Consider the following 27,474-nt stretch of genomic DNA (forward strand, 5'->3'; position numbering starts at 1 on the left):
GAATTTGAGGTTTTGTAAATAATTTTCAATTATAGTAGAACCTCAATTATCTGAGTCGATTTTAGTCACAGTTAATATCTAATTTTTTGGTGTAATTATAATAAGAATACAGTAGAACATCGATTGAAACTTAAAATATGATTTAAGCATAGTCTACACTTCAATTATAAAATTATAAAATAAGTCGCTAAGAAAATATTTCAAATTCGAGTCTCGTGGTAAACGAATTAAACGAGGTTCTACTATACTATGTACTAAAATTAACTTACATATTTATATATTAAAGTTTGAAACTAATCCTCTTTTGAGATGAAAATCCTAAGTGAATAAAACAAATTTTTCAGGTAATTTTCATTACCTTAATCTACTTTCAACCTCTTTTAACCCCTGTGATGTTCTTTATGAAAAGCGTGTGTGCAACAATAATAACCACCAACCTGTCATTAGAAATCAAAAATGTAGGTATTAACAATACATTTTTGACACTTTTCTAAAAATTAAGGAAAATTTTCAAAGGAAATAAAAACGACACTTGAGTCCAAAAAGATCCGAGGAACGTAACAGTATTAAATAATTCAAATAATGACTGTTTGACCTTCTTACCAAATATAGGGACAATGTCTAACTTAGCTAATCCTACAGAGAGTTTAAATCTAGAACAAATCTAGGAAAAGAATAAAAACATTACTATTAGGACAGTGTTTTGATCGCGGTGCAAGAAATCGTCTCGCTCGATCCGTACTAGGCAACTTCGACTTCTCTCAACGAGGGGTAACCCGTCAGAAAAATGTGAATATGCAAATATTTAAGTATAATTTTCAACGTAAGCCAGTGTACACAGTGCTCGACGATGGCCTCCCTCCCACTCTGACCTCGAGGTTATAAAAATTACCGAGTGACTGAGGCTCCTGTCCCTTCTTACGAGCAAACCTTGTCTTGCAATTATGTAAACGCGCTCTTCAAGGGAACTTCATTATCCGTGCTGTTAAAATTTTCAACAGGAAATTACAAAGAACACGTCTGCCGGAAGAATTAGTTTACGGTTCTTAATTTCTCTTCCCGCTAGGTCGATGTTTTATGAAAGAGAAATATTTATTAAAGTGATGTGTACCGAGAATACTTCATTCTACAAATCTTTAACAATTTTAAGAATTTACGATGTAGGACATTTTAGTGTTTTTTTTTAACAAAACTGTGTTAGTAGAGTTGCATAAGAGTCATTTGAAGTAAATGGCAAATTAAACCATTATTTGAAAAACTGAAATCCTGTTTCATTATTTGTACTGTCAAAATAGCTGACTGTTAGGCAAAGTGAGCTGAGTTACAAGCTCAGCTTTCTCGTCAAACGCTGTTCTTGTAGAACAGTTTTAAACATTTTTCTTTTAAATCGTAATCGCCAATTAAATCTTTCAATAAATTTAACTCAATTATAAAATCAATTAGTTTGCAATGGCTTTAATTTGCAACAAGTGGAAGAATTCTAAGGGAACTAGAAAAGCTTGCAGTCAAAATGAGATTCACGAAAGAATTCTACGCAAAAAGTCAATCTTATTTAATTAAGCATTTAATTAAGCATTTAATTAAGATCTTTGCACGTCCATTTAAAGTGCAGCTTAAAATTAAATGTATTTCATTTCCAGTGTCGTCTATAGTAATCTAATTAAAGCATGATCTTTGTACTGTAATACTTTTCTACTGACTTCCTTCTTACTGCAAAATAATAAAAAAAGGAAAGAATCACTAATTACGGCTTATGACAATTTAATTTCAATGCTGCTAATCACAGGTACGAATTAAATTTGCTTTGTTCATTTCCCTTTTCAGCGTGAGCGTGTTTGATAATTGTAATATCCTCGATAATTGGACAATAGCTGTAACGAAGTAGGGGGCTGTGAAGTTATCATTAACATCAGAAATGAATTTCAAGAAATCGTTTTGGATTTGTGAACGAATGTAATAATGCAAGGAAATGGAGCAGCAAGCTGTTTACAGAAGACGGAAGCAAAAAGGAAATACATATGATTCAGTTGGTACCGCTATTAACCAAAGATTACTAGAAATGAATAAGCAAATAATTTTATTTTAAGTTACGTAATTTCACGATTTTTAAGATCTTCTAAATTTTAGACAGTTCTAGGATTTTCTGGACTTGACAGGCTTCCAGAGTTTTAAGATTTTTACAAGTGAAAAAATATCAATTTTCGAAATTTTAAAGACTTTCAAAATCTTTAAGATTATTAAAAAATTTCAACATTTTCTAGATTTTTACCTACGGTTCTTAGAATTTTCAAAATTGTTAGAAATTCCAAAATTTGTAATACCTGGAAAGTGTCCAATATTTTCAATTTGCAATGTCTTCTAGATTTCCCAGGTTTTCAGAATTGTACAAATTTGAAAGGAACCAATGATTTTTGAAATTTAAAAATATTTGAAAATGCCCCAGTTTCTCAAAACTTGTACGATATTTTAAGTTTTCAAGATTTTGATGATTCTGCAGCTTTGGAAGATTTGTATAGTCTTGAATATTTTCAACATTTTAGGAATTTTCAACATAATCAACATGCTCAAACTATGTAAAACCTTTAAACTCCTCAAAACTGACAAGATCCTTAAAATTTCCAAAACTTTGAAATTTTCCATGTCTCAAATTTTCAGATTTCCAAATCTTGAAATCTTCAAAGTTTTCTCACTTATTCTAATTTCTGAAACAAAATTTCTTGCTCTCTCGCAAATAGGTTCATGCACAGTCCCAAAACTCTGTCATTTGAGTCACATTTTTAAAATTAAAAGATTCGCAAGTCTAACAGTTCAAGGCCTGAATAGTTGGCCAAACCTACATTTTGTGTGCTAATGAACAAGTGAATAGATTCTACTTCACTTACTACCACGTTTCACTAATTTGACATCTAGCTGCATCGCTCAACATGCTCGCGGACGTATATCCGGCTTTATATCCCAAATGGTTCGTCTAGAATCGCAGTATTACGGTACATTTAGCGACGCAGCAAGTTGCACGGGCGTAGTGACTGATGTGCATGAAAGTTTTGTCAATATGAGGTTACTCTAATATCGATTAAACTGGAGCCATTTCCTTAATCAGCAGGTATTCGGCTATGTGGAGAACGTTCCACAGTAATAAAGCCCCCCTAACTTAATCACACATAATTACACTTTAATACCTTACCAACATCCATGAACACTGCATTTGAAATGAAGACATCTTACCTGCAACGCAAAAAAAAGAATATTGTTAGCCCAATGTATAAGTTAACTCAATAAATACATAGATACATATATTTGAAATGAAGATCAAATCGAAATCATAACACACAATCTTGACCCTAACCTTGAAATACTTAAAATCGATTCTGCATGTCTGCATCTTTAATACAAAATTTAAATAAATAATAGTTACTAAATCTTTCAGGTTAAAGAAGGCCAGTTCACCTTACAGAATCAAATCACCCACGCAAAGATTAAAATATCCCTAAAAGTATGAAGCAAATTTACAGAATAAATTCCTTTGTTTCTTATGATCTAAGTACTTTTATTATTTTAAAAAAATATTGTATTTTAATTTGCTTTAATTATTTTTTTGTAATTTAAGGATACCTCCTTATATTCTAATAATTTTCTCAAGAGAAATTCTAAAAAATCAATTGCTATTAGAGCTGTGTTAGATGAGAATCCCCTTTAATACACCGCAAGTGAAAAATAAAAGAGGCCAGTTTCAGAGTAGCCACTAATAATTTACAGTCTTCGCTATCGAGTGAAAAGCGATGCGATCCAGATGCAACAGTAAAGCCCAGGAGTTTGCATTAATTCACGTAACGTGTACGCGCAACACGGAAAATTTGCGACATCGAGGGGCGGCGGGAAGGGGGATTGTTGTAGGAGAAACAAAGTGCGGAAGCAGCGTCTCGTTAATCGTAGGATACACTATCCCGCGGTTCCGTCGTTTCCTCGTCGTTATTGCGGCAGGGACGAGAGAAATGCGCGCCGTAATTTCGGTTATTGCGACTCACTTTTCGGATTAATCGCGTCGCATCGGAAGCCGAAATATTTCGCTGGCAATTGTTGCAATCCAGCCGAACAAGTTTCGTACTGGAAAGTCCCATTTGCCGAATTTCCAGAATTGTCTTGAACTATGATAACCGATTCACATTATGGGATTCGACTCGTATGTGCAAGCTTGATGGTATACTCGATAGGAACTCGTACTTTCTTGCATCATTTTCATTATTGAGTCTGCCTCTTGTCTCCGAAGAAGCAAATTTGAGGTGGTTGAACTTTAATATTGAAAATTAGTTTTGTATGTTTTAAAGTTTTTAAGTGATTCCTAGTTTCGATGTCATGGAGAGAGGATACTGTATACTGATGATACTGATACTCATATCAAAATCAGAGTCAAAGTTTGCAGATTAAGAATTAGCAATTCTTCTAAAGAAGTAATTTTCAAGACTAACAAGGGAACTACCCGAAGTGATAATCTCCGATTTTGATGCAACTTTTTAGGTCGGTAGAGAAGCCAAAAATATTCGGCACCTATTTTTTTATTTCGGCTATATTCGATGTTAAAGGGGTGAAAACAGCCCCCAAAGTTGGGGGTGGAAAACATATTTGGTCTCCTATCTCGAAAACTATTAGCTATAGAAAAAAAGTGTAAATTGGGCGATTACGTATTTTTTAGCAATGAATCCATTTGCATAAATAGTTTTTAAAAATACCTATTTGTTTAAACAATATATTGAAAAATGTCATATTTTTGTTAATTTTTCAGGTAAAATGTTAATCGATTTTCTCGCAAATTTATGTGTAGATACTATATATCAAAATACAAGATACGGATATTTTGGAATTATGAATTTTTGCCTTATAAATAAAATAATTACATTCACAGTTTATCTGTGTTTTTTGTGGAAACGAGCTCTGAAACGAATTATTCCGGGAAAATTATATATTTGTATGATGTTTTCACCATTATGTTGTAATATATGTTGTAAATATTTCATTAAAACGTTAGAAACCAATGCACAGCTGATGATGATCAGCACGAGCGCGGCGAAAAACTGTTGGCTGAAGCAAAAATTATAAACTTATTTGCACTGCTGTTTACGTTAGCTTGAAAGGTTCCTATTATTTCTTGAATTGTTCAGATTTCTATCGTCGCTGAACTAATCATGGGGTCGGAGCAAGTAACTGTCATAAAAAGAATAGAAGGCTTAAAGTGTCAGTTGTCTGTAACACGCTCAAGACCTTAAGCATACAAGTATGAGGGCAATTGGACCATAATCAAAGGCTAAATTTGTTTGAACCTAATATCGTTTACGTTTGTAAAAATCTCTGAGGAGGACTGATTTCATTTTGGGATTTTTCATTCTGAGCGATGTTATTTCCTAGCTTGTTTATTTCTCATTTATGAAGGTGGAAGGCCCAAATTACTCACTACGCCCTCCCTACTTCAACCATTTTTGACGTATAAAAGTATACACTATGAATCCCTTTTTCACATTTCCTTGTTGGACTTCTTTTAATGAACTGTTTACAACATATATTACTACATAATGGTGAAAACATCATACAAATATATAATTTTCCTAGAATAATTTGTTTCAGGGCTTGTTTCCACAGAAAACACGGATAAACTGTGAATGTAGTTATTTTATTTATGAGGCAAAAATTCATAATTCCAAAATATCCGTATCTTGTACTTTGATATATAATATCTACACATAAATTTGCGAGAAAATCGATTAACATTTTACCTGAAAAATTGACAAAAATATGGCATTTTTCAATATATTGTTTAAACAAATAGGTATTTTTAAAAACTATTTATGCAGATGGATTCGTTGCTGAAAAATACGTAATCGCCCAATTTACACTTTTTTTTATACCCAATAGTTTTCGAGATAGAACATCAAATATGTTTTCCACCCCCGACTTTGGGGGCTGTTTTCACCCCTTTAACATCGAATATAGCCGAAATAAAAAAATATGTGTCGAATATTTTTGGCTTCTCTACAAACCTATAAAGTTGCATAAAAATCGGAGATTATCACTTCGGGTAGTTCCCTTGTAAGTAGACCTTTCCTTCGAATAGATGTTTGAACTACTTGTTTAGATCTTTTCATGTACAACTGATGCATACGAGAGAATTAAAATGTCCTTGAATTTTCACTTCACATTTTTCCTTTACTCTTCGATAAAAAATATTGTTAGTATTGAACAAAAAATAGAAAAACTACGACGTACATATAGATATATTTTTAAGTCTATTCTCGAGAAACATAAGATTGAAATTTTAGTTCTTACAATTACAAAAAGATTGTACGTGAAGTTGGCAAATTTAACATTAAAGTGAGACAGAAATTAGATTTCCCCTTAAAAAGTAGAAAAGGAAACAGCACTCTAGGTGATGAAAGACCTACTTTTGAGTTCTCAATACTTATTGTTAGATGGCTGTATATTATTTCTCGTAGCTTTATTCCGACAGTAAATAGGTGGTTTTCTTATGAAAGCTTTTGCGTTTCATTGCGAGGTTTTAAGCTTGAGAAATCTCCTGAGTGTATTCTTAAGTGTTAAGTACGTATTAAACAATTTAGAAGCTTACGCCGATATTACAAGTTTACGCCGATACATTATATGTATTCTTTCTATGCAATTTTAATATAAAATATGCAACAAAATAAAATTGTATTTCACATTGAATATCTTGATAAATTATATCTTATTAAGTATTTCTGTAAGTAGAATTAATATTCGAACATTTAATCGGTTTTTGAAGTATTTTTCAGAACCAGCTGGACATATCATGCAAACAAAATACTCGAAAGGTTTGTTATTTTACGTATAATGGCGTAAATACGAAACAAATTGCAGTGGATACAGTAAGCAGTAAACCGTAATTGATACTTTACGAAACGTTAAACATATCGCCTATTTTGATTGAATTTGTCATTGGCGTACGAAAACAAACAAAGTAGCAATAATTTTGCTTTGTCAACAGAAATTTGGTTACATCGTTTCAATACATATGGATGCAATGGAAATAAAGAGAAAACAGAATTAACAAACACGAAATAGCATTTAAATACTATACAGCATGATGACACAATTATGCATGATTGGAAAGATGTATTGTTGTGGTAAAAGGAGGGTTATAAATCGAATAACGTGATATATTTGATTCATCTACACGACTTTTAAATAGTGTAAAAAGGTGAATACTCTAAAAAATATTCAAATCTTTACTTGTTTTTTAGTATCCTATTATGTCTCTTCTTATAATAAAAAAATATAGGGCACCCAAAAACCGCAGAAAATGCAGCTGTAAGACAAAAATGTCTTTTTTGCGAGAGTTAATCCTGTAAAATGACTACTTTCTTCTTCATAAGTCTTTCTGTGTAAGTAATACTAATAGAAATATTTTAGGTACACGCTTCAGAAATTGTACATGCTTCCTAATTTTGACGATATTAATTGTACAATGTGTATCCACTGTACAATTTATTACTCAGTTTCATATTTCAAATATTGCACATAAAACGAAATAACTGAAACAAGAAGAGTAAAAACAACATCAAAATTTAAATATTATTAAGGCTAGTCTAGATCAATGTTAATACAGTCACATATATACGCGATAAGAAGTGTGATAAAATGATACGATTACACTTAGACCTAGTAATGAAACTACTAATAATAATAAATCAAAATCTACAGCAATAAAACAAAATATACTACCTATTAACAGTTGTAATAATAGTAACAATAAAATTTAATATTTTAAAATAGTGCAATAAAGTCTATAAGATCTCCAAAAACATTAAACTTAATTTAACGTAACTCCGAAGTTAACAAATTTCTTCAACTCTTTATTAAAAGTTCTCAACGACTTCGTTAACAGTTCCGACATCAGAACCTGAGCGTGCAGGATGTTAGAAAATGGAAATGATTGCATAGCACTGCGAGTGACGCAGAAACGATTTCCAGCTCGGTATTTTAAAAAACACCATCAGATTACTTTTTATCGAGTGAAAACGTGTCGCGAGGACAATTATGCTGTTTGTAACCGAGTCACCACAGCGAAAAAGGAGTAATCTCCGTGACTGTCGAGCTCGCGTGTCCACGGTGCGTGGGTCTCAACTTGTCGTCGTTAATATCGATACAACTCGTCGGCACGTGACAGTACGCGCAATCCCGGAGACTACGCTCGTTCTGAACTTATGAGCGCCAAGATACCTGCGCCTTCCCCAGACAGCCAATCCAACTCGAAGCTGATATCTTGTCACAATTTTCCAAGTAGAACGTCGTGACAGGACGATCGATTCGATCAATCCATAAATCGAATGCACTTTCGCAGAGAAATTGAGGTAATTTGATTGTTATTAGGAGAATACGGATTTTTATGCAGCTGCATATATTGATAAACGTGGAGGAATGGAAGCTAAGTATTCAGCCTTCAAATATTAGGACATACACTTGGGGGGAGGCTCGTGTGTTTTTGTGTGTTGTTTGCATTTTCTAACTTTTTACGCGCTGAAAATCCCCAACATTGTGTATTCTGTCATTCCCTTTATAGTGGTGAGTATTACTGAAAAAAGAGACTACGGAAGAGAAGAAAGTAGTGAAGTAGTGTTTTTTAATTAAGTAGATAGTATTACTTTGACTAATAGTAGTAATTTAAATAAAATAGATATCTTTTCGAGAGTATTTGAGGAAAATTTAGCAATCTGAGAAACAACCTTTACAAAACGTGTAATACTTCAAATCTATTAATAACCATTATAAATTATAAGTTTAAGTCAAGAAACCCCAAAAATTTTAAACACAAAATGTCTAAAGGTGTATAAAATTTGTTCTAAATGCCTAAAGTTATAATACTATGTTTGTAGTACATTTGATATTATTTTAGTTAAGTGCAGCGCGAAAGGCGTATGTATGTAGGTGCGCTGCCATTTCAAATACTCGCCTAGAAATGTATCATTTTGATATGTCACGCTACCGTTTCGATTTCAATGCAAAACGTACTGGCTAACGAAATTGGAAACCAATAGAGAAGCTTGCAATCAATGTAGCTACTTATCCCATTGAGTCGCGACTTTAACGAAATTCCGCTAATTAAATTATAGTTTCAGTTAACCGTATCGCGTTGCATTCTTCGCTATTTCACAATTATACCTTCACATTCGTGTTTATTTTTCTATTCTAGCAGGAATCCCATTTTGGGAAAAAATCGCTAACAAGTTAAAACTTCTTTCAGAAGACTTCACGTTCTAATTGCAAATCTCTCATACATTGTATGCTTTTCTAGCTATATACTATCCTTTCAGTTACTAAAGGTAAGCACTAGCTTATATTTCAAAAGGATTTCACTACAAATGTTAATCCCTTTTGATTATTTTTAATTAGATCCTTCGTGTACGTTTTCTTACGGATTTTGAAGGGTTTTATAGTGACCTGTAATATATAGAAAATAGAGCAAGTGTGTTTGCAGATTTAAGGAGCATCCAACAAAGGGATGAAATATTACACTTAGGTACTTATTACTCTTTTACAGCTAGATATGATCGAATAAAATACTGATTTTAAATATTAAACAACAGACAATTGCTGTTATTTCTTTAAAATATGCTGCTACTTTTTCAATAACTTCAAAGTTTGATATTTTTAACATTCTTACTATCTTTAAGATTTTCAAAATTTAAACTGTTTTCAGGATTTTTAAGATTCTCCGGATTCTCAATATTTGATAAATATTCAAGATTTGTGAGATTATCAAAATCTAGAAATTGTTCAGGTTTTTCAAGCTCAAAATGTCAAAAGTTAATATATCGCTCTGTATTAAAAAAAATATATTTATATTTTATCTAGATATTGAGGAAAAACATGTTCCTATTTTTCCAAAATATTGTAGTACCTTTTTGTGATTCGTAAATCAATTCTCTACACGATTCTATCTCACCCGCCTAAAAAGAAATAGGAAAATAAAGCAGACAATTAATTAAAGCGACATTCCCCCAAAAAGTTAATTAAAGCGACGACGGCGTTCCTCGAGTTGAAGGCTCTCCGACTATCGAAGCGAAAGCAAAACCAACACGAAGCGGCTAGAATAGTTCTCGGAGCCAATTCTCTGCTTGCTTATCCGTCGTTCGAGAATGTGAGAATAGTCAGCTGTAAACCGAGCGGGAATAAGTCGAGATACATGTTGCGACAACAACTGGAGTCAAAGGAAAGATAAGGCTGAAACAAGGCCGAACCCTTTCTCCTCGCAAGACAGGCAGTGATTATGCAAAGAAACATTTATTATTCTTCAGTTTGAAACAAAAGCTATCTTAAATAAATGTCATTTTGAATTAAATATTGGTTGCTAATTGTCAAATGTAGCTATCATAGAATTTTGACCTAAAATTAGACTTCAAGGTTAAAATACTTTTGTTTTGTGTCTAGGTTTTTCATTATTGCTCATTATTAAGTTATTCCTTAAATATAAGAATTTTCAAAGTGGGAATGATCAAATATTAAGAATTACAACAAGTTCAAAGCACAAAATAAGACGCAGTGTTTGTAGGATAATTTCAGGTGAGATGGCTCACATTTTTTAATGTACCGTTATATAATAATAAATACAATTATTATTGCAAATACAAAAATATGTTTCTAATAGATGTAGAGTTAAAATAATCTTTGGTTTAAAAAAAGAAAGAAGTTGCAATATATACAAAAGGTCATCTCACCCGAACTGATTATTTTGATATTCAATTAATTAACAGAGTTTATTGGATAATGATATCAACAATATCAATTGAAACATGTCTCTAAACATTGTACTTACTCACTGCATTTGGATGAAGCCATTGTATTTTGGTAAAACGTGAGTAAATTAAAAATTGCAAAACACGCAAAAAATTCTCGAGTATAGTTAATTATTGTATTGCACATAACTAACTTAATTCCTCAACTTTAAACAAAAAAAAGGAACAATTGTTATGACTTATAATTAATACTAACTAAGGTCACAGTAGATGACGTACAATTCGAGAATATCGATAAAATCGAAGATTGAGTCAACTCACAAAGAGCCAACCCACTCAGAATTACCTTACTTGTTTTCAATGAGCAATTCTAGACAGAAGGCTCCGAAGCAGTCTATTAATAATTAATAAACGCATGATTATTATTTGGATAGTTTTCAATTTTCTAGTACTTCCTAAAGATCTTTTGCTAATTAAAAATATTCTCCTCAATATCTCACTTCTTGTTGAACGAAATTTCGTTTAATTTGTTCATACCCTCAAAATCTGTCTGACCAACTAACTTTACTCTAGATCAGTATAATTAAATCTTCTTTATGAAAAAATTCAAATAATAAATTCTGCTCGTCATCCATACATAATAAAGCATAGCTCGCGTTAAGACTTTCAAACTCTTAAAGAATGCAAACCTTTGCTTCACACGTAGGAGCACTAGCAGAAAACCAGAGAAACTATTCTAAGTAGACAGCAACTGCCTTACAAAAGTACATTCACTCTCCTCTCAGTTCTCGCATTGCCTTTTCACAAGATATTGAACATATCTCTTGCGATTAATATTCCTCGCTAAAGCAGCCACTGTGCATAAAGATTCCTCTTTGAAATTGAACTCTTCATACGCTTGATCATTCATATAACGAAACTTTTAATTCATAATCACAGAAGAGACACACCCCGACTCTAAATATTAATGAAAATACGAGGAATATTAAATTACGCTAACCGCGTTTACAAAGTCGCTACTGACATAGCAGAGACACGGAAGAAAATGAAGAAAGGGACTTTCCAAGAACAGAATCCAGAAAGAAAAGGAAACACAGAGAGTGAAACTCCAATGATGGTACAGATAAGGTGACAGATACCCCAGCGAGGGATGGCTCTGGAAAACAAAAGGGGATGGAGGGGAAGTGGGAATGTATTCATCGCGCGGGGGAGTTATGAGGGCAGTTATCACCAGGTGATAACTCTTATTGCTGCAATAAAGTCGCACTGGCAGCCTCGAGGGGCGGCTACGGCTCCCCAAAGGCTGTCCTCGTTACTAGCCCCGCGCAACGCACACTCCACCCCCTCTACGCCCCTTCTCACGTCCTCCCGCGCTAAACAATAGCACGTATGCCGTAAGACTGAACGTTGCTGCACACTCGACCGCGTGCCCAGTTTTCCGTGCCGTAAATATCCCGTTTCACCTGAGGCTTCCTGGCGATCCGAACGGACAACCATTGTTCCCCAGGCTTCATAATTGCGCCAGAAGATTATGGGATACCTGGATGCATGGCTTTCATTTGCCAGTCAATGACATTGTTAATTACCTGGCCGAACTACAATAGTCAGGTGCTTCCATACTGTGCTTGACGCGAGAAATTCATTACTGACGATGAAGAATTAGCTTGTTTCGGGAAACAAAAACTGTTGCTTCTGTGTGTTTCTAGCTGTTAACCATCTGAGTACTGCAATCAGGAGTACTGTCATTTCTAACTCACACGGCGACGAGTCAAAAATAACTCCGGCACAGTATATCAAGGGTTAAATACTTTTTTTGAATGAGACTTCATATGGGGTTGTTAACCTTGAAAATTGAAAGGAGAATACCAAAAACAGTATCTGCTGATATTGAAATTATTTTCTTGCAGTTCTTACGAGATGCAGTAAATTGTCGTTATATGTTCGCAAAATTTGATTTGTTACATGTTTATTATTATCCTCACTACTGCGAGAGGTGATATTTTTGAAAAGTGATTCTATCCGACATAAACAGTCGGCAGGAGTTCAAAGAAGATGAGTCATCAATTCTGTATACGATATATGTTCGTGATCGGTTTCAAGCGATAAACATATAACAAAAATTTACTGTATCTAATGGAATCTGAAAGTGAACTTTAAGCTAAAAATTAAAGGTACAAAATTTTGTAGATCTTAATAAATCCTACAAATCAATATGAGTCTTAGAAGACTTGACAATTTGTTAAACTTCATAAGAGAGACTTCACACAGAGTTTCAGAACACGAAACTTATAATGTCAATACTAAAAATACTATCTATTATACTAATATTCAAATTATTTTCAATTATATACCCTTTTCACTTGCTTCAAATAAAGACTCAAAGGTACTAAAAAAGTAAGAAGAGGCACAGCGAGTATACAGTTGAAGTGGTTAAGTAAAAAAAAAAAACAGAGGCTAGTGATAAATATGCCAGCAGTAGCGGACCGTAAAGTCAGAGATAGCAACTTGCACGATAAAATGTGCTACGCGAATGCTACGAGAATTTTTATTAGCGTATGAAGAGAAGAATGATTTTTTTCCCACATAGAGGAATTTCAGAGTCGTTTCAGTGTTCCTTTTATGAGATTCTCTATTTAATAAAATACTGTTACGACACGTTCTTATTTTAGTGGTGTTTGAAGTATTCTTTGACTGTTGCATAGATGCAATTTTGAAAAGCTGCATTTCACTTGAATTTGTCGACAATTTTTGACAATTATATTTTTTGTTTATTACATGACATGGCGTACTGTAGTTTTCTGAATAAACATATTTATTGTTTATGTTACTTGCTGAAGAAATTGTATCATGGAATCCGAAGGATGTTTTTTAATCTATTAAAGATATCAAACATTTTGGTTTCAATCTTTAAAACCTTAGTTATTCACTGAAATGTATATTTGCCAGAAACAAAATCATTTAAGAATCCTATGATTTACATTTAGTATTGTATTTAGTATAGTATTTAATATAATCTTACAGTAAGGTCTATTTATCGCATTTGTTTTAAAAAAGTTCTGTAAGTCCAAAATGTTTAATACTGTATCATTAATATATCCTTTATAAAAGGGAAATGTTGAATATATCCTTCTCTATAATAGGAAATTTGAATTAAAATTTTAAATAAATAAAAATTTGAATAGCTCAATGTACAAAATTCGAACATCTGATTACTCTATGAACATTTAAACAGTGATACATTTGAATATTTGACCATTTAAAAGTAAACACTAAACATTTAAAATATTGAAGTATCTAAATATTTGAACATTTGGAACTTTGAAAATTTTAATAGTTGACATTTTCAAGAACCTGTTTTAAGTAAGCATCGTAAGACAAAAGTGTCCATTACCAGATCAGGAATATTTTAAATGTCAATATTTCTAGAAAAATATTATTTTGCTTTAGCCTAGCATCTATCTTCGAATCGATTTTTACTCTTTCACACCTTCAAAAAAGCCCAATTCGTAGGGTTAGAAGCGCATTGTCATCCTAGGTTAAACATTTACCATTATCTAACTATTCAATTACTGTTCTCCGTACGTTCACCGTATTTTCTAATCTATGAAGGACTTGCATTACACGTTTCGGTAATATCGCGAGTAATGGGAAGATAATCGGCTTGCTTATCGTAAGTAAATGACATTCAGCCTGATAATTAGTATTCAGGTGTATGAGTCTAGGGGATAGAAGATTCAATTATGGACGAGAACGGGAGCTAAGTAGAATATCGATAGGTCACAGAGATTTCACTTGTCACTAACAAGATCTGCGCTGCCATCAATTGTGACCGGTTACGCCGAGTCAGAGTTAAGATATACTACCCTCCACGTTAGGTTAGAACGGACAGTAAATTATGGTTATCATAAGTTCCTTGATTGAACGACCCTTTTAACGGAAAAAGTGGAAGATTGAATTAATTGGATCTAGCACGTTGCGCGGAATGTTTATTTTATTGCGCAATGTATAAAACTTCGAAATTTTTATTTGAGATTTAAAAATGTTTGAAATACGCGAGGATAGTATTTCTATAATAGATATTTTTAGAATTGGAGATTTGAAAACATTCAAATTTTTAGGTTTTAGATAGTCAGGTGTAGGAACAAATTCTCAAATTATTGAATTTTCGCATTCTGAAGTTTTCAAACTTAAAGGCTTTCAAATTCTTTTATTACCAAAATAGAAAAATGTTTAATATTCAATTATTGATATTTACAATTATTCCAGGTTTCAGAGATCAAAATTGTCAAATATTTAAATGCTCCAGTATTCAATCATTTAAATTACCACATTAAAAAATTTAAAATTATTCTGATGTAAGTAGTTGTACATCAAAATAACACTGGATTCTGATTTCATATTAAAATTAGTCGTGGGTCTATTATATCCCGAAACATATATCGTGATGTCACGGTTTTAGAGACTGCCATTAAATGTGTAGCCTCATGTTGTGTACGAAACATCAATATCTTCAACTTTTTCAAAATTTAGTATAAGTATACTAAGCAATTTGCTTCTTCCTTAAAATTCCCATATCATCGTCTAATCTATATCTATACTATTAGATAAAGAGGTAAAGATGCTTTAAATTTTCAGGGTAAACTCTGAAACTACTGGACCGATTTAGAAAATTCTTTCACTGTTTAAAACGTTACTTCTTCCCAAGTGACATAGGTTATATCTTATATTGTATTACACTCTGTTAAAAGAGGAATATTGAGACGTGCAGAAAAAGCAAATATCTCGGATCTAGCACCGATCCACGCGTCACACGTCGCATGGCAGCCAATCCCCCATCGTTTTTTTTACAGCCAACTATACATTGGTTTATCCTGAGCTGAAAAACTTGAAAATTAATATATTTTGATATCACAAAGCAACAAAACAAAAAATGTCGTATATTCCGAGATACTATAAGCCTTGTTCAGATTAATCAAGTTACTTGAACTCAAGCGGCTTGAACGTAAGTGATACTGAAGCAATTTGATCAATGTGAAAGTGTTATTTTACTTGAATTGACATATCCTTTCAAGCTTCAAAAGAAGTTGACGTCCTTTCAACTTTTCCTTGCCTTGAAACACACACTGATTGATGTGTACTGTACTATGCAAAGCAAATTTCAAGCAAATCGATGTGAACGTCAAAGTAGCCGAAAAATGCATATTTTGTTTGAAAAATTCAGAATCAAATAACCAGCACGTATCACTTCTTTCGATGCTATTTTTGTTATTTTTGTATAGTAACTTGAATTCAAGTTACTTCTGAATTCAAACCACTTCAATTAAAGTAATTTGACTTGTGTGAACATAAACTTGACATTAAGCTACATGAACAGAAGTGACTTGAATTCAAATAACTTGACTAATTTGAACGAGGCTACAGATTGACCTAAATGTGCTATTACATTAGTCCATAACTCAAGTGTTAGAACGAAACTTCACATTGGTGACGGTATAAAACACGCTTTTATTATATCTGCGCTATTTTTAAAACACTAAGCAGAGTTTCAGTAAATCCACGACATTCACGTAAGCGAAGCTGCGAGCAAAAGCTAGTCAGTAATAAATAGGTTGAAATTTGCATAAACGTAAAATGAGTCTCATTCAAAACTCAGTTCACTCGAAAAACATTGTCTCAGCAAAATCTAGAGTCACGTTTTACTAGGATCCACCCAGAAACCTTGTTTACATTTCAATTAACATCCCTCTGACAACAAATCCGGAATTGCCGAGCGAAATGCCGCGAGCAAACGTGTGCCTGCAAAATGCACGGTTTAATTAATATCAGCACGTTTTAATTAACGTTTCATAACAAAGCGTGCATTATTTTATAACTGCTCATAGCGGTGCATAGTATGCAGATAAAGGGGCACGAGAAGGGCTTGAGAAGGCGAAGAGAGAGGTGTCTCGGCGTCGTCGTGAGAATTGCGGAGCTGTTACCACGGCTGACGGGTTTGTTCCTGTCGGTGATGGATTATCGTGGGATTTTGCAATACTCTTAGACCCGTTAGGCTGCTATTTCTTCAACCTTACGATCCCTCCCCGCCAAAACGGAGAGGTTTGAATCTTGATGGGTACGTTTCTACAATATCTCGAGACCGTAAGTCGATTTGACTGCAATTTCAGACCGAAGTGTAGTCCATTGAAAACGCCGATATGGGCTCTACGTTTAGCGCGGAAATCGAGGAATTATTTCGACGATTTTGAAAGTTTTGCACGGCTCGCGAATATTTCGTGAGCGCGCTAAATGGACGTAGAATAGAGGTGTGTGCAATAAAGGGGAGGGGAGGGAATAGAAGTTAATATTTCGTATGGCGTAGTGGTGCTTAAATATCTGAATGATAGAATGATTGAGTAATGAAATAATTGGAAACTTCAGAAGTAGATATTTTGTAGTAGTTGAAAATTTGAGTAATTCAATATTGGAAATTTGCGAAATTAAATATGTAACCATTTGAGAATTTGTAAATTTAAATGACTGAATAATTGGAACTGTGCAAAAATGAGTGTTGAAATACTTGAATAACTAAACAATTAAGCAATTAAGGAGCAGAGAATCTTAATAATTGAAATTAAACTTGAATGTTTGAAAAATTGAATTTATCGCTATTTCAACCGAAGGAAGTCTCAAATGAAAATTCTAATACTTGAATACTTGAAAAGTTGAAAGTTTGAATGCTTTAAGAGCTAAAAATTAGACTAACTGGATACTGGATAAGACATAAATAATCACATCTAATTTGATTATATGAAATTTTCAAGTATCGAAGTTTTGAAAATTTACTGAAAATAAGTAATCCTCACATTCTCTACATATAAAGTTGGCCACCTTTAAAATATTTTTCGAGTTGAATGTTTGTCGAACTGGTTGAAACACTAGAAAAAATACATCGATCCAAAATAAAAACTGAACCGTCAGCGATTCACTGGTCGACCGAAATAAACAAGAATATCCTGTCATCGAAATTTCTCGACTCTCTCGATTATCACGGTGAAAACTATGAAACAATACGCGATGCCGATAATAAAACTTGTCGGATAACATAAATTTCCAGTAAAAAGACGTCTGTGGAGAGGGATTGCCCAATCGAAATAATTCGCAATCTTTTCGAGCATATAAAGACATTACTGCCGATATGCTCGTCAAGCAGCGCAGAAAATATTTCTGCGATAGGATTCAGCGTCAGTTCAAGCGGAATTTCAAGCAGCACGTGATGTCAGGAATTTTACTAGGTTCGAGACTGCTCGAGAAACCCCACAATGTAAATGGACCTTGTAACCATAAATATTTTGAGCATTCCGTTTGTGATCGAATCGACATTCTAAAATAACATTATTAAAATTATTAGTAAAGAGTAAATAGTCGTTACGCACGATTTACTAAAATTAAAATACAAAGTTCTTGATTAAAGAAGAAATTTTGCATCAGGCGGATTCATTTGTAATTCAATTTTCCACATCGCCATGTAATTTTTATACTTCAATATTTTCTTAATTCTAATCACGAATAGTGTTAATTAGTAGTGCAGAAGTATAATCGAAGTTTTAACAATACTGTACGGTATAAATGCAAACATTTTAATCTTCATGCAAAACCATTCAAGATAGCTATTCTTTGCAGATTATTAGGTTGACTCATTTTATCGAAAACAACTAATGACCAAAATTTTAAGTAATTAAGCTTGAAAAGAAACAGAGAAGTCGGTTATACACATACGGGTTAAATATAATAATTCATAAGTATTCCACGCCATTGAGCGTTCTTTACTCGCGTTTCGATAGTCTTCTATAATGGTGCCAAATATCCACGCAATTAAATACGTCGGTACGATGCACTGACACGAAACTCCGAATCGCCTATCAATTTCGGTGTCCTCGATTGCGAGACCTGCTGCCAAAAGGCGGGAGCCAACCGAATTCGAAATTCCCTGTGAAATAGGTGATAACTTGGCAACTACCGGTAACTCGTATATTTCAATATTTGCCATCGAGAGAACATGGCGATATAAAACCGATGCGTCGGCATAAAATAGAAGAAAACTTTGCCCCTTCTCCATCAACCTCGATCAAAGAAGCTCGGACCGAATGGAAACAAGAAAGGCGAAGTTCAAAGTGATTCATTCTGTAACATTAAAATGCTGCCAGTATTGCGAAGTTTCTTTAAAGGAGTTGTGCATTCAGAAAATGCAGGGTGCTATTGATATAAATACACACATTTGGGAAGATGGTAGACTCGAATCGAGTAGAAAATGTTTCATAGATGGAATAATCTCTGAAAATGATTTAATACTTCTCTTTTTGTAGTAGAAATAACTTGGTATTGACAATAAGATTTTAGAATTAATTTTAAAACAGTTTATTAATAATTTATGGCTACACAGTACGAATACTATTTCTCTATAAGAGAAATCATTATAAAAGGAATGAATGTATTTTTACAATCACTGAGAGAATAATGAAATTTTTACTATCGACAATCAGCGATGAAAATTTAATATACCCATTAGTCATTAGTATTATGAGTTGTTTTAAGGAGAGTTCAAATTCTATTCACCTTGCTAAGCAAGCTTCACATATCAGGAAGGTCAAATCAAAGCATACTGTAACTCTAATGGATAGTAAGTGAAGAAAAATCTATATTTCTAGAAATTAGATTGTTATTTGTTTAACAGTTGAGTAAGGTCCCTGAAACCTTACCTCGTCAGCTAAAGGCTGATGATGTTGTATGTATTTAAGATTGTTAACCAAACAGTAAGTGTTATGGACTATAGGTACTATACTGAGCTGGTAGGGATGGATTTTGAAAAAATGTGGATTCATATGGTTACAGTAGATAGAATTGCTCAAAAAAGAAGACCAACCACTGTGCACCATTTGCAACACCAAAATCTCGATGGAACATATCATCACTTCCTGCCAAAAATACCAACGTGAACGGAATCTGTACCAAATCTGCGGAAATCTCAAAGAAGCGATCAAAAATGAAAAATCATACTCCGATGTTATAAATTTTTTGAAACATGTTAACTTACTGTTCCGTTCGAAGAGGCAAACGCATTTATTGCTGCCAGATGTGGAAATCCGAATTCTTTAAGGACTTGCTTATTCATTCATATTTCTAAAAATCCACATCTGGCCGAATAAAGTAATTTCGTGCTTTCTTCGAGCGGAGTGTTCCTCCCTAATAACCATCGAAGGCCGTATTGCCCCGCAATCGGTGCCTTCGCCAGCTCATCCTTTTCGGACTTGTAGGATCGGAGCTGACTAGCGGGACAATACGGCCATAAAAAGATTCGGAAAATACGCGCGTGGGCCCGCTCGAGCCACGCTATTCCGGGGTTCGTTCTTCCTCCCCAATCTTCGCGGCCTTCGACATGAAGGCGAGGTCTCCTCCACCTTCATCGCGAGGAGATCGGGGGCGGTTCCTTTGCCCCGTCAGGGTGACAAGGAGGATCGTCCTTCTTTCGGTCGAAGGCCAATTAATATCGATTTTTGTTCATCGTGCAAAATCGGTGACGCCCTTAGAGTCGGGCGTTTTGGGGGTTGTAAGGGGATGAAGAGCGAACTCCGAAAAAATCGAAACCAGAAGATCAAACGTCGTCATTCGGACTAGTTGATTTCAAAACAGAAGATAACACGTCGGCATTCGGACGAGTTGATTTCTAACGTAACGACAGGGGATCGCAAGTCATCGTTCGGACTTGTCGATTTTTAACTTAACGAGTCATCGAATCGGACTCTTCCATCTTTTAGTCATTTTACACTTTATCGTCGAAGAGTATCCGAAGTAATTCGAAACAGTTACTCAATATTAATTTGGCGAGTGACAACCCGAGATTCGCGAGACGAAATCGCGAACCGTACATTTTATGGTCCTTCGAGCCGGATACGACCTGCTGGATGTGCACAGTGAACGAGTTAAAGTGTAAAGGTGATTGAACATTTGTCTGGACATCACTGGGTTGAAAGTCAAGTCGACTTGGACGCTTTCGAGAAGTCAACTTCGGACAATCGAGTTCAACCCACCGGACTTATTGGACATTGGGATTGAGGAAGCTAAATCATCCATTCGCTTGGAGTCATCGTCTGCACCAACGTTCGGCATCAGTGCAACCAGGCAAGACTACGTCAAGGTAGGCTCGTAATCACGAAGTACCGATCGACACCTTTTCGTTTTTGATTCCTTCCTCTGTCCTTACCTCGATTTTTGCTTAAATCATGGCGACCGCTAACCTTGAGGCAAATGCTAACCAAGTCACCAAACGCATACGTGACTTGAAACAGAAACGAAAGTATTTCAAGGCACAAGTTACGTCCTTAAGTAATTTTGTCGAGAAATACATGGATTCGGAGAAAGAACGTGTAAAATTACAAGAGCGGATCGAACGATTACGGAATTTGTTTACGGCGTTCAATGCGAATATAGACGAGTTAGTTCTGCTTGAAGACAATTTCGAAGAAATAGAGAGCGAGCGCGAAGATGTGATGAATGCATACGATGATGCATTAGCAGCCGCGATCGTTTTACAAAGGTCATTGCAAGATGCGTCGAATATTCCGGAACGATATTCATCCGTACGTGATTCCCCAGCGCCGTCCGGCTCATCGTTTTCCTTACCGGTTCGTCTACCGAAAATCGACTTACCCAAGTTCGACGGCCGCATCGAAAAGTGGGTAACGTTTAAGGATGCGTTCAATACGATGATCCATTCGCAACCCGGATTGAGTAATATACAAAAACTAAATTATTTACGACTGTCTCTTTCCGGAAGAGCCGAAATAGCTATCGGCGTATTTACTATTAGCGAGGATAATTACGAAGCCGCGTGGAAACATCTGGTCGAGATATACGACAACAAGCGTGCTCTCGTTCTGCGTCACGCCGCGCTCTTACGCGATACTCCCATGATGACAGACGATTCATCGGAATCGGTTCGAGATCTCGCAAGTTATATGCAACTTCACGTGCGTTCGTTGCAAGCCTTGGGACGTTCGTGGGCAGATATCGGTAATGATATCCTCGTGAGTATCGTAATTTCGCGGATGTCGAAGGAAACGCGCAAGACCTGGGAGCGAACGCTATCCGATACTAAGGTACCCAAAATTGAGGACATTTTTAAGTTCTTGCACATAACGTCGCATCAGTGCAAGGATTACGAATCTGTGTCGTATGCGAAGCACACATCGAATTTTAAATCGGACGCGTTTAAGAACCACGAGCGAACACCGATAACGTCGGTAAAAACAAATCGCATGCGTAATCCTCCACCGTCATCATCGCGATTAAATCAACGCCAACAGACGTTTGTTACCACCGCGAACTCACAACCGTCAAATTTGCGACGTGTAGAAACGCGAGCTGCACAATCGCAGAAACTCGGAACACAAGCAACAGACAATTGTAAAATCTGCAACAATGGACCGCATGCGACATTTAATTGTAAAATGTTTGTAAGCCTCCCAATCGAAAAACGTATTGAGGCAGCGCGAAAGGCTCGATTATGTCTTAATTGCTTGCTGGACGATCATACGACCGAGGAATGCAAGGCAGGCAAATGTCGCGTCTGTAACCAAATGCATAACACGCGATTGCATTATGATGCAGCGTCGCGATCAGCATCCCCGTCTCAGCAACACTCGTGACTAGACCAAACAATCAACAGTCCCCGAATTTTCGCGTCCAAGAGTACGTCTAGCGCCGAGGGATCGACCCACGGAGTAATGCCTACCGCCATCGTTACCGTCTTCGATCGCGACCAACGGTTAATCGAAGGTAGGACCCTGTTGGACACGTGCTCAAACGCAAATTTTATCACCGAAAAATTTGCGGCAAAATTACGGCTTCCCACAAAGAAGCTCAACGTGGCCATCGAAACATTGAACGAGTTGAATACCGTCACGAGCAAACTCGTTCAAGCAACAATCAAGTCACGGACATCGAATTATCAACGCAGCCTGACTTTTTTTGTAATCCCGCGGATTTCGAGTCAGTTGCCAAACGTACAAATTAATCGAACGACGATTCAGATCCCGGCTAACATAAAGTTGGCAGATCCGAATTTTCATAAACCCGCAGCCATCGACATGCTTATCGGCACAGGTCCGACTTTGACCTGTCTAAGCATCGGGCAAATCCATCTCAACCAACATTGCGACGAGGTTCTCGTCTTACAAAAGACGCAACTGGGATGGATCATCGGGGGGAGTGTTCCAGCCATCCAACCACGGACAACTCGGAAGACATTCGTCACCGCGGTGAACTTCGACCTGAAACAGTTTTGGGAAATTGAAGAAGGTCCACGACAGCGGCATTTCTCCACGGAAGAACAGCTTTGCGAAAAACATTTTTCGACCCACGTTCGACGCGACTTAACAGGACGTTATGTTGTTGCACTGCCGTTCAACGGAAATAAAGAGAATCTGGGAGATTCACGATCGCACGCGTTGAATCGATTCTTAGCATTAGAACGCAAGTTTCTACGCAACCCTGATTTGATGCAAGAATACTCAGACGTTATTCAAGAGTATATTGCACTTGGCCATATGAGCCAGGTAGACGCACCTGACGCACCCGAGTTCTACCTGCCTCACCACGCGGTCATGAAACCCACGAGTTCAACGACGAAGATTCGGGTAGTTTTTGACGGCTCAGCGAAAACCACCTCCGGAATATCATTAAACGATACGCAACTCGTGGGTCCTACCATCCAGGACGATATTTTTTCTTTATTATTACGGTTTCGTATACACGCATACGTGATAACCGGTGATATAGAGAAGATGTACCGACAATTCATCGTACGACCAGAGGATCGGCGTTATCAACGGATTTTGTGGAGGAACGACCGCAACGAGATATCAACCTATCAATTAAATACTGTCACTTTCGGACTTTCATCGGCTCCATTCCTCGCTATCCGATGTTTACATCAGCTTGCGGACGATGAGAGAAACAGCTGTCCGAAGGCTGCCAGTATCCTGAAGCAGGATCTATACGTGGACGATCTTCTGACCGGCGCATCATCCTACGATGAAGCATTAGGATTACGAAACGAGATAATCGATCTCCTTCAACGTGGAGGCCTTAATATTCGTCAATGGGTATCGAACGACCCACGCCTACTATCAGGATTGTCTGAAGATCAGATACATCCCAAGTTCTTCGGGGAAATCGATGGAATCAAAACGCTTGGAATCACGTGGAACGCACGCCAAGATTCGATTAATTATTCGGTTAATCTCCCATCGTCGAAGAAACACACGAAACGTACCGTACTGTCGTCAATTGCGAAGATTTTTGACCCTCTAGGTTTGCTCGGACCGATTACCATCACGGCAAAAATTTTCATGCAACGACTTTGGCAACTGAAACTCGACTGGGACGAGTCTTTACCGACCAACCTCCATACGGAATGGACAACTTACGAAGAGGAACTTCAGCGATTAAATAACGTAACATTCGAACGTCATGTTGCGCAACGCATGGGTCACCGAGTCGAGTTACACGGATTTTGCGACGCTAGCGAACGCGCATATAGCGCGTGCCTTTTCGTTCGATCCATCGATAAGCGAGGTCATATAAAATCAAGTCTGCTGTGTGCGAAATCGCGAGTCGCACCTTTGAAGACTGTCAGTCTCGCAAGATTGGAATTATGCGGCGCTACCCTCTTAACGTCACTGTATGTATCGGTCCGCGAAGCGTTAAATTGCAACATCGATCGCGTATGTCTGTGGACAGATTCAACTATTGTGTTGAATTGGTTACAAAGGCCACCGGGTACATTGAAAACGTTTGTCGCAAATCGAGTTGCAGAAATCCAAACGAAAACGGAGGTTTCAATTTGGCGACATATTCGATCTAATGACAACCCGGCCGACTTATCATCGCGAGGGATCACGGCATCAAGATTCTTGACCAACAAACTTTGGTACTGCGGACCTAATTGGCTCACTAGCGTTGAATCGGATTGGCCAGAATCTGTGTTCGAGTCATCGTCAGACGTTCCGGAATCGCGAAAAATCACGTGCTTAGCAACATCCACCGAAACTAGCGACCAGATTTTTAACCGGTTTTCTTGTATTGTCAAACTCCGTCGGATAATCGCATATTGTTTTAGATTTCGTAACCGGAAAACCGGACCTCTTACAATCGATGAAATCCGAAATGCAAACGACTGTATCATTCGCACAGTTCAAGCATCGACATTTTCATCGGACATTCAAAATTTAAAGGCCAATACAGAATTACATCCGAAGAGCAAGCTTTTATCGTTGCATCCATTTCTAGATGATAAGGGAATTTTGCGTGTCGGAGGCCGACTTCGAAATTCAAATTTACCGTTTTCTCAGAAACATCCAATTCTATTGCCGAAAAATAATCATGTCACGGAATTAATTATTCGTCGAGCACATGTACAAAATTATCACGCAGGCATAACATCAACACTGTACACCGTACGACTGCAGTATTGGCCTATCGATGGTAAAAACATTACACGTAAAATCGTCCGGCATTGCGTCAAGTGTTTTCGCGTCAACCCACCTACGGTAAATTACGTAATGGGTAATCTGCCAGCTAATCGAATCACCGAAACTCGACCGTTCCACAATTGCGGTGTCGATTATTGTGGACCTTTTTACATAAAAGAAAAGCGTTATCGAAACCGTACGCGAATTAAGATTTACGTCGCGGTATTTATTTGTTTCGCTACAAAGGCTATTCATTTAGAAGTCGTGAGCGATCTAACGACCGAAGCTTTTCTCGCCGCGTTAAAACGATTCATCGCACGACGAGGAATTTGTCGTAATGTCTATTCTGACAACGGCTCAAATTTTATTGGCGCTCAGAATGAATTGACCGCGCTTCACGAAACCCTACGCGACGACAAAGGGATGCGTCGATTTCTTGATGAAAAAGAAATCTCTTGGCATTTCATGCCAGCCTTGTCACCTCATTTCGGCGGGTTATGGGAAGCAGCCGTGAAATCGTTTAAGCATCACCTGAAGCGGGTCGTCGGTGAAGAATTATTCACGTACGAACAATTTACTACTTTTGTGACAGAAATCGAGGCTATCCTGAACTCCCGTCCTTTAACTCCTTTATCATCTGACCCAAACGATCCAGTCGCTCTGACTCCTGGACATTTTTTGATCGGCGCTTCATTAACGAGCTTGCCAGAAGCTGATTTCACATCTACACCGACGAATCGGCTGTCAAATTGGCAGCACATCCAAAAGGTGAAACAAGATTTTTGGTCAAGGTGGTACAAGGAATACATTAACCACTTAAACGTTCGACATAAGTGGACAAAGGGTTCGCACGAAATCAAAATGGGAACCATTGTCGTTCTCAAGGACGATCATCTGCCACCGCTGCAATGGAATCTCGGGCGAATCATCGAGGTCCATCCGGGCGAAGATGGCATCATTCGTACGGTTACCGTTCAGACGTCAACCGGAATTTACCGTCGAAACGTTAAACTTCTGGCACCCCTTCCAATCCACAATGTGACATCGGGATAAAGACAATTATTAGTTGATATTTTAGCGATAAGTAATATTAATAATATTTTTGTATTATACGCCGTTTAACATTGCATAACGGAACGACCGTTCGAGTTCCGAATTATTGTAGAATATCGAGTAAGGTATTGATCAACTTAATTGATCAACGGGGGGAGCATGTTCCGTTCGAAGAGGCAAACGCATTTATTGCTGCCAGATGTGGAAATCCGAATTCTTTAAGGACTTGCTTATTCATTCATATTTCTAAAAATCCACATCTGGCCGAATAAAGTAATTTCGTGCTTTCTTCGAGCGGAGTGTTCCTCCCTAATAACCATCGAAGGCCGTATTGCCCCGCAATCGGTGCCTTCGCCAGCTCATCCTTTTCGGACTTGTAGGATCGGAGCTGACTAGCGGGACAATACGGCCATAAAAAGATTCGGAAAATACGCGCGTGGGCCCGCTCGAGCCACGCTATTCCGGGGTTCGTTCTTCCTCCCCAATCTTCGCGGCCTTCGACATGAAGGCGAGGTCTCCTCCACCTTCATCGCGAGGAGATCGGGGGCGGTTCCTTTGCCCCGTCAGGGTGACAAGGAGGATCGTCCTTCTTTCGGTCGAAGGCCAATTAATATCGATTTTTGTTCATCGTGCAAAATCGGTGACGCCCTTAGAGTCGGGCGTTTTGGGGGTTGTAAGGGGATGAAGAGCGAACTCCGAAAAAATCGAAACCAGAAGATCAAACGTCGTCATTCGGACTAGTTGATTTCAAAACAGAAGATAACACGTCGGCATTCGGACGAGTTGATTTCTAACGTAACGACAGGGGATCGCAAGTCATCGTTCGGACTTGTCGATTTTTAACTTAACGAGTCATCGAATCGGACTCTTCCATCTTTTAGTCATTTTACACTTTATCGTCGAGGAGTATCCGAAGTAATTCGAAACAGTTACTCAATATTAATTTGGCGAGTGACAACCCGAGATTCGCGAGACGAAATCGCGAACCGTACACTTACTAAACCAAATTTAAGCCAAAGCCATGTATATCAACCGTGGTTGCTAATGACCCTTGAGGGTAGATGCAAGATTAAAAATTAAATAAAAAAAAAAAAGGTAGATAGAATTGCCTGATTTCACACGCACTTTCAGATGTAGCATATTATTGGCTAACCTAA

General features: G+C 36.8%; 1 protein-coding gene across 2 annotated transcripts in view; it reads right to left on the reverse strand.

Moving 5' to 3' along the window:
- The window catches only part of Mib1 (E3 ubiquitin-protein ligase mind bomb 1), a 506,537-nt gene that overhangs the window by 144,159 nt on the left and 334,904 nt on the right, over window positions 1–27,474 (reverse strand). Inside the window, exon 10 of one of the 2 annotated variants that reach the window (XM_076386739.1) lies at window positions 3,122–3,225. The exons of the other annotated variant lie outside the window; for it this stretch is intronic. Coding sequence (XP_076242854.1) covers window positions 3,222–3,225 — 4 coding nt within the window. The 3' untranslated portion in view covers window positions 3,122–3,221. Of the gene's footprint in view, window positions 1–3,121; window positions 3,226–27,474 lie in introns of those variants that run through there. 2 annotated transcript variants of the gene reach the window in all.

The sequence above is a fragment of the Calliopsis andreniformis genome, chromosome 10, assembly GCF_051401765.1.
Source record: "Calliopsis andreniformis isolate RMS-2024a chromosome 10, iyCalAndr_principal, whole genome shotgun sequence".
In the NCBI taxonomy this organism is placed as follows: Eukaryota; Metazoa; Arthropoda; class Insecta; order Hymenoptera; family Andrenidae; genus Calliopsis; species Calliopsis andreniformis.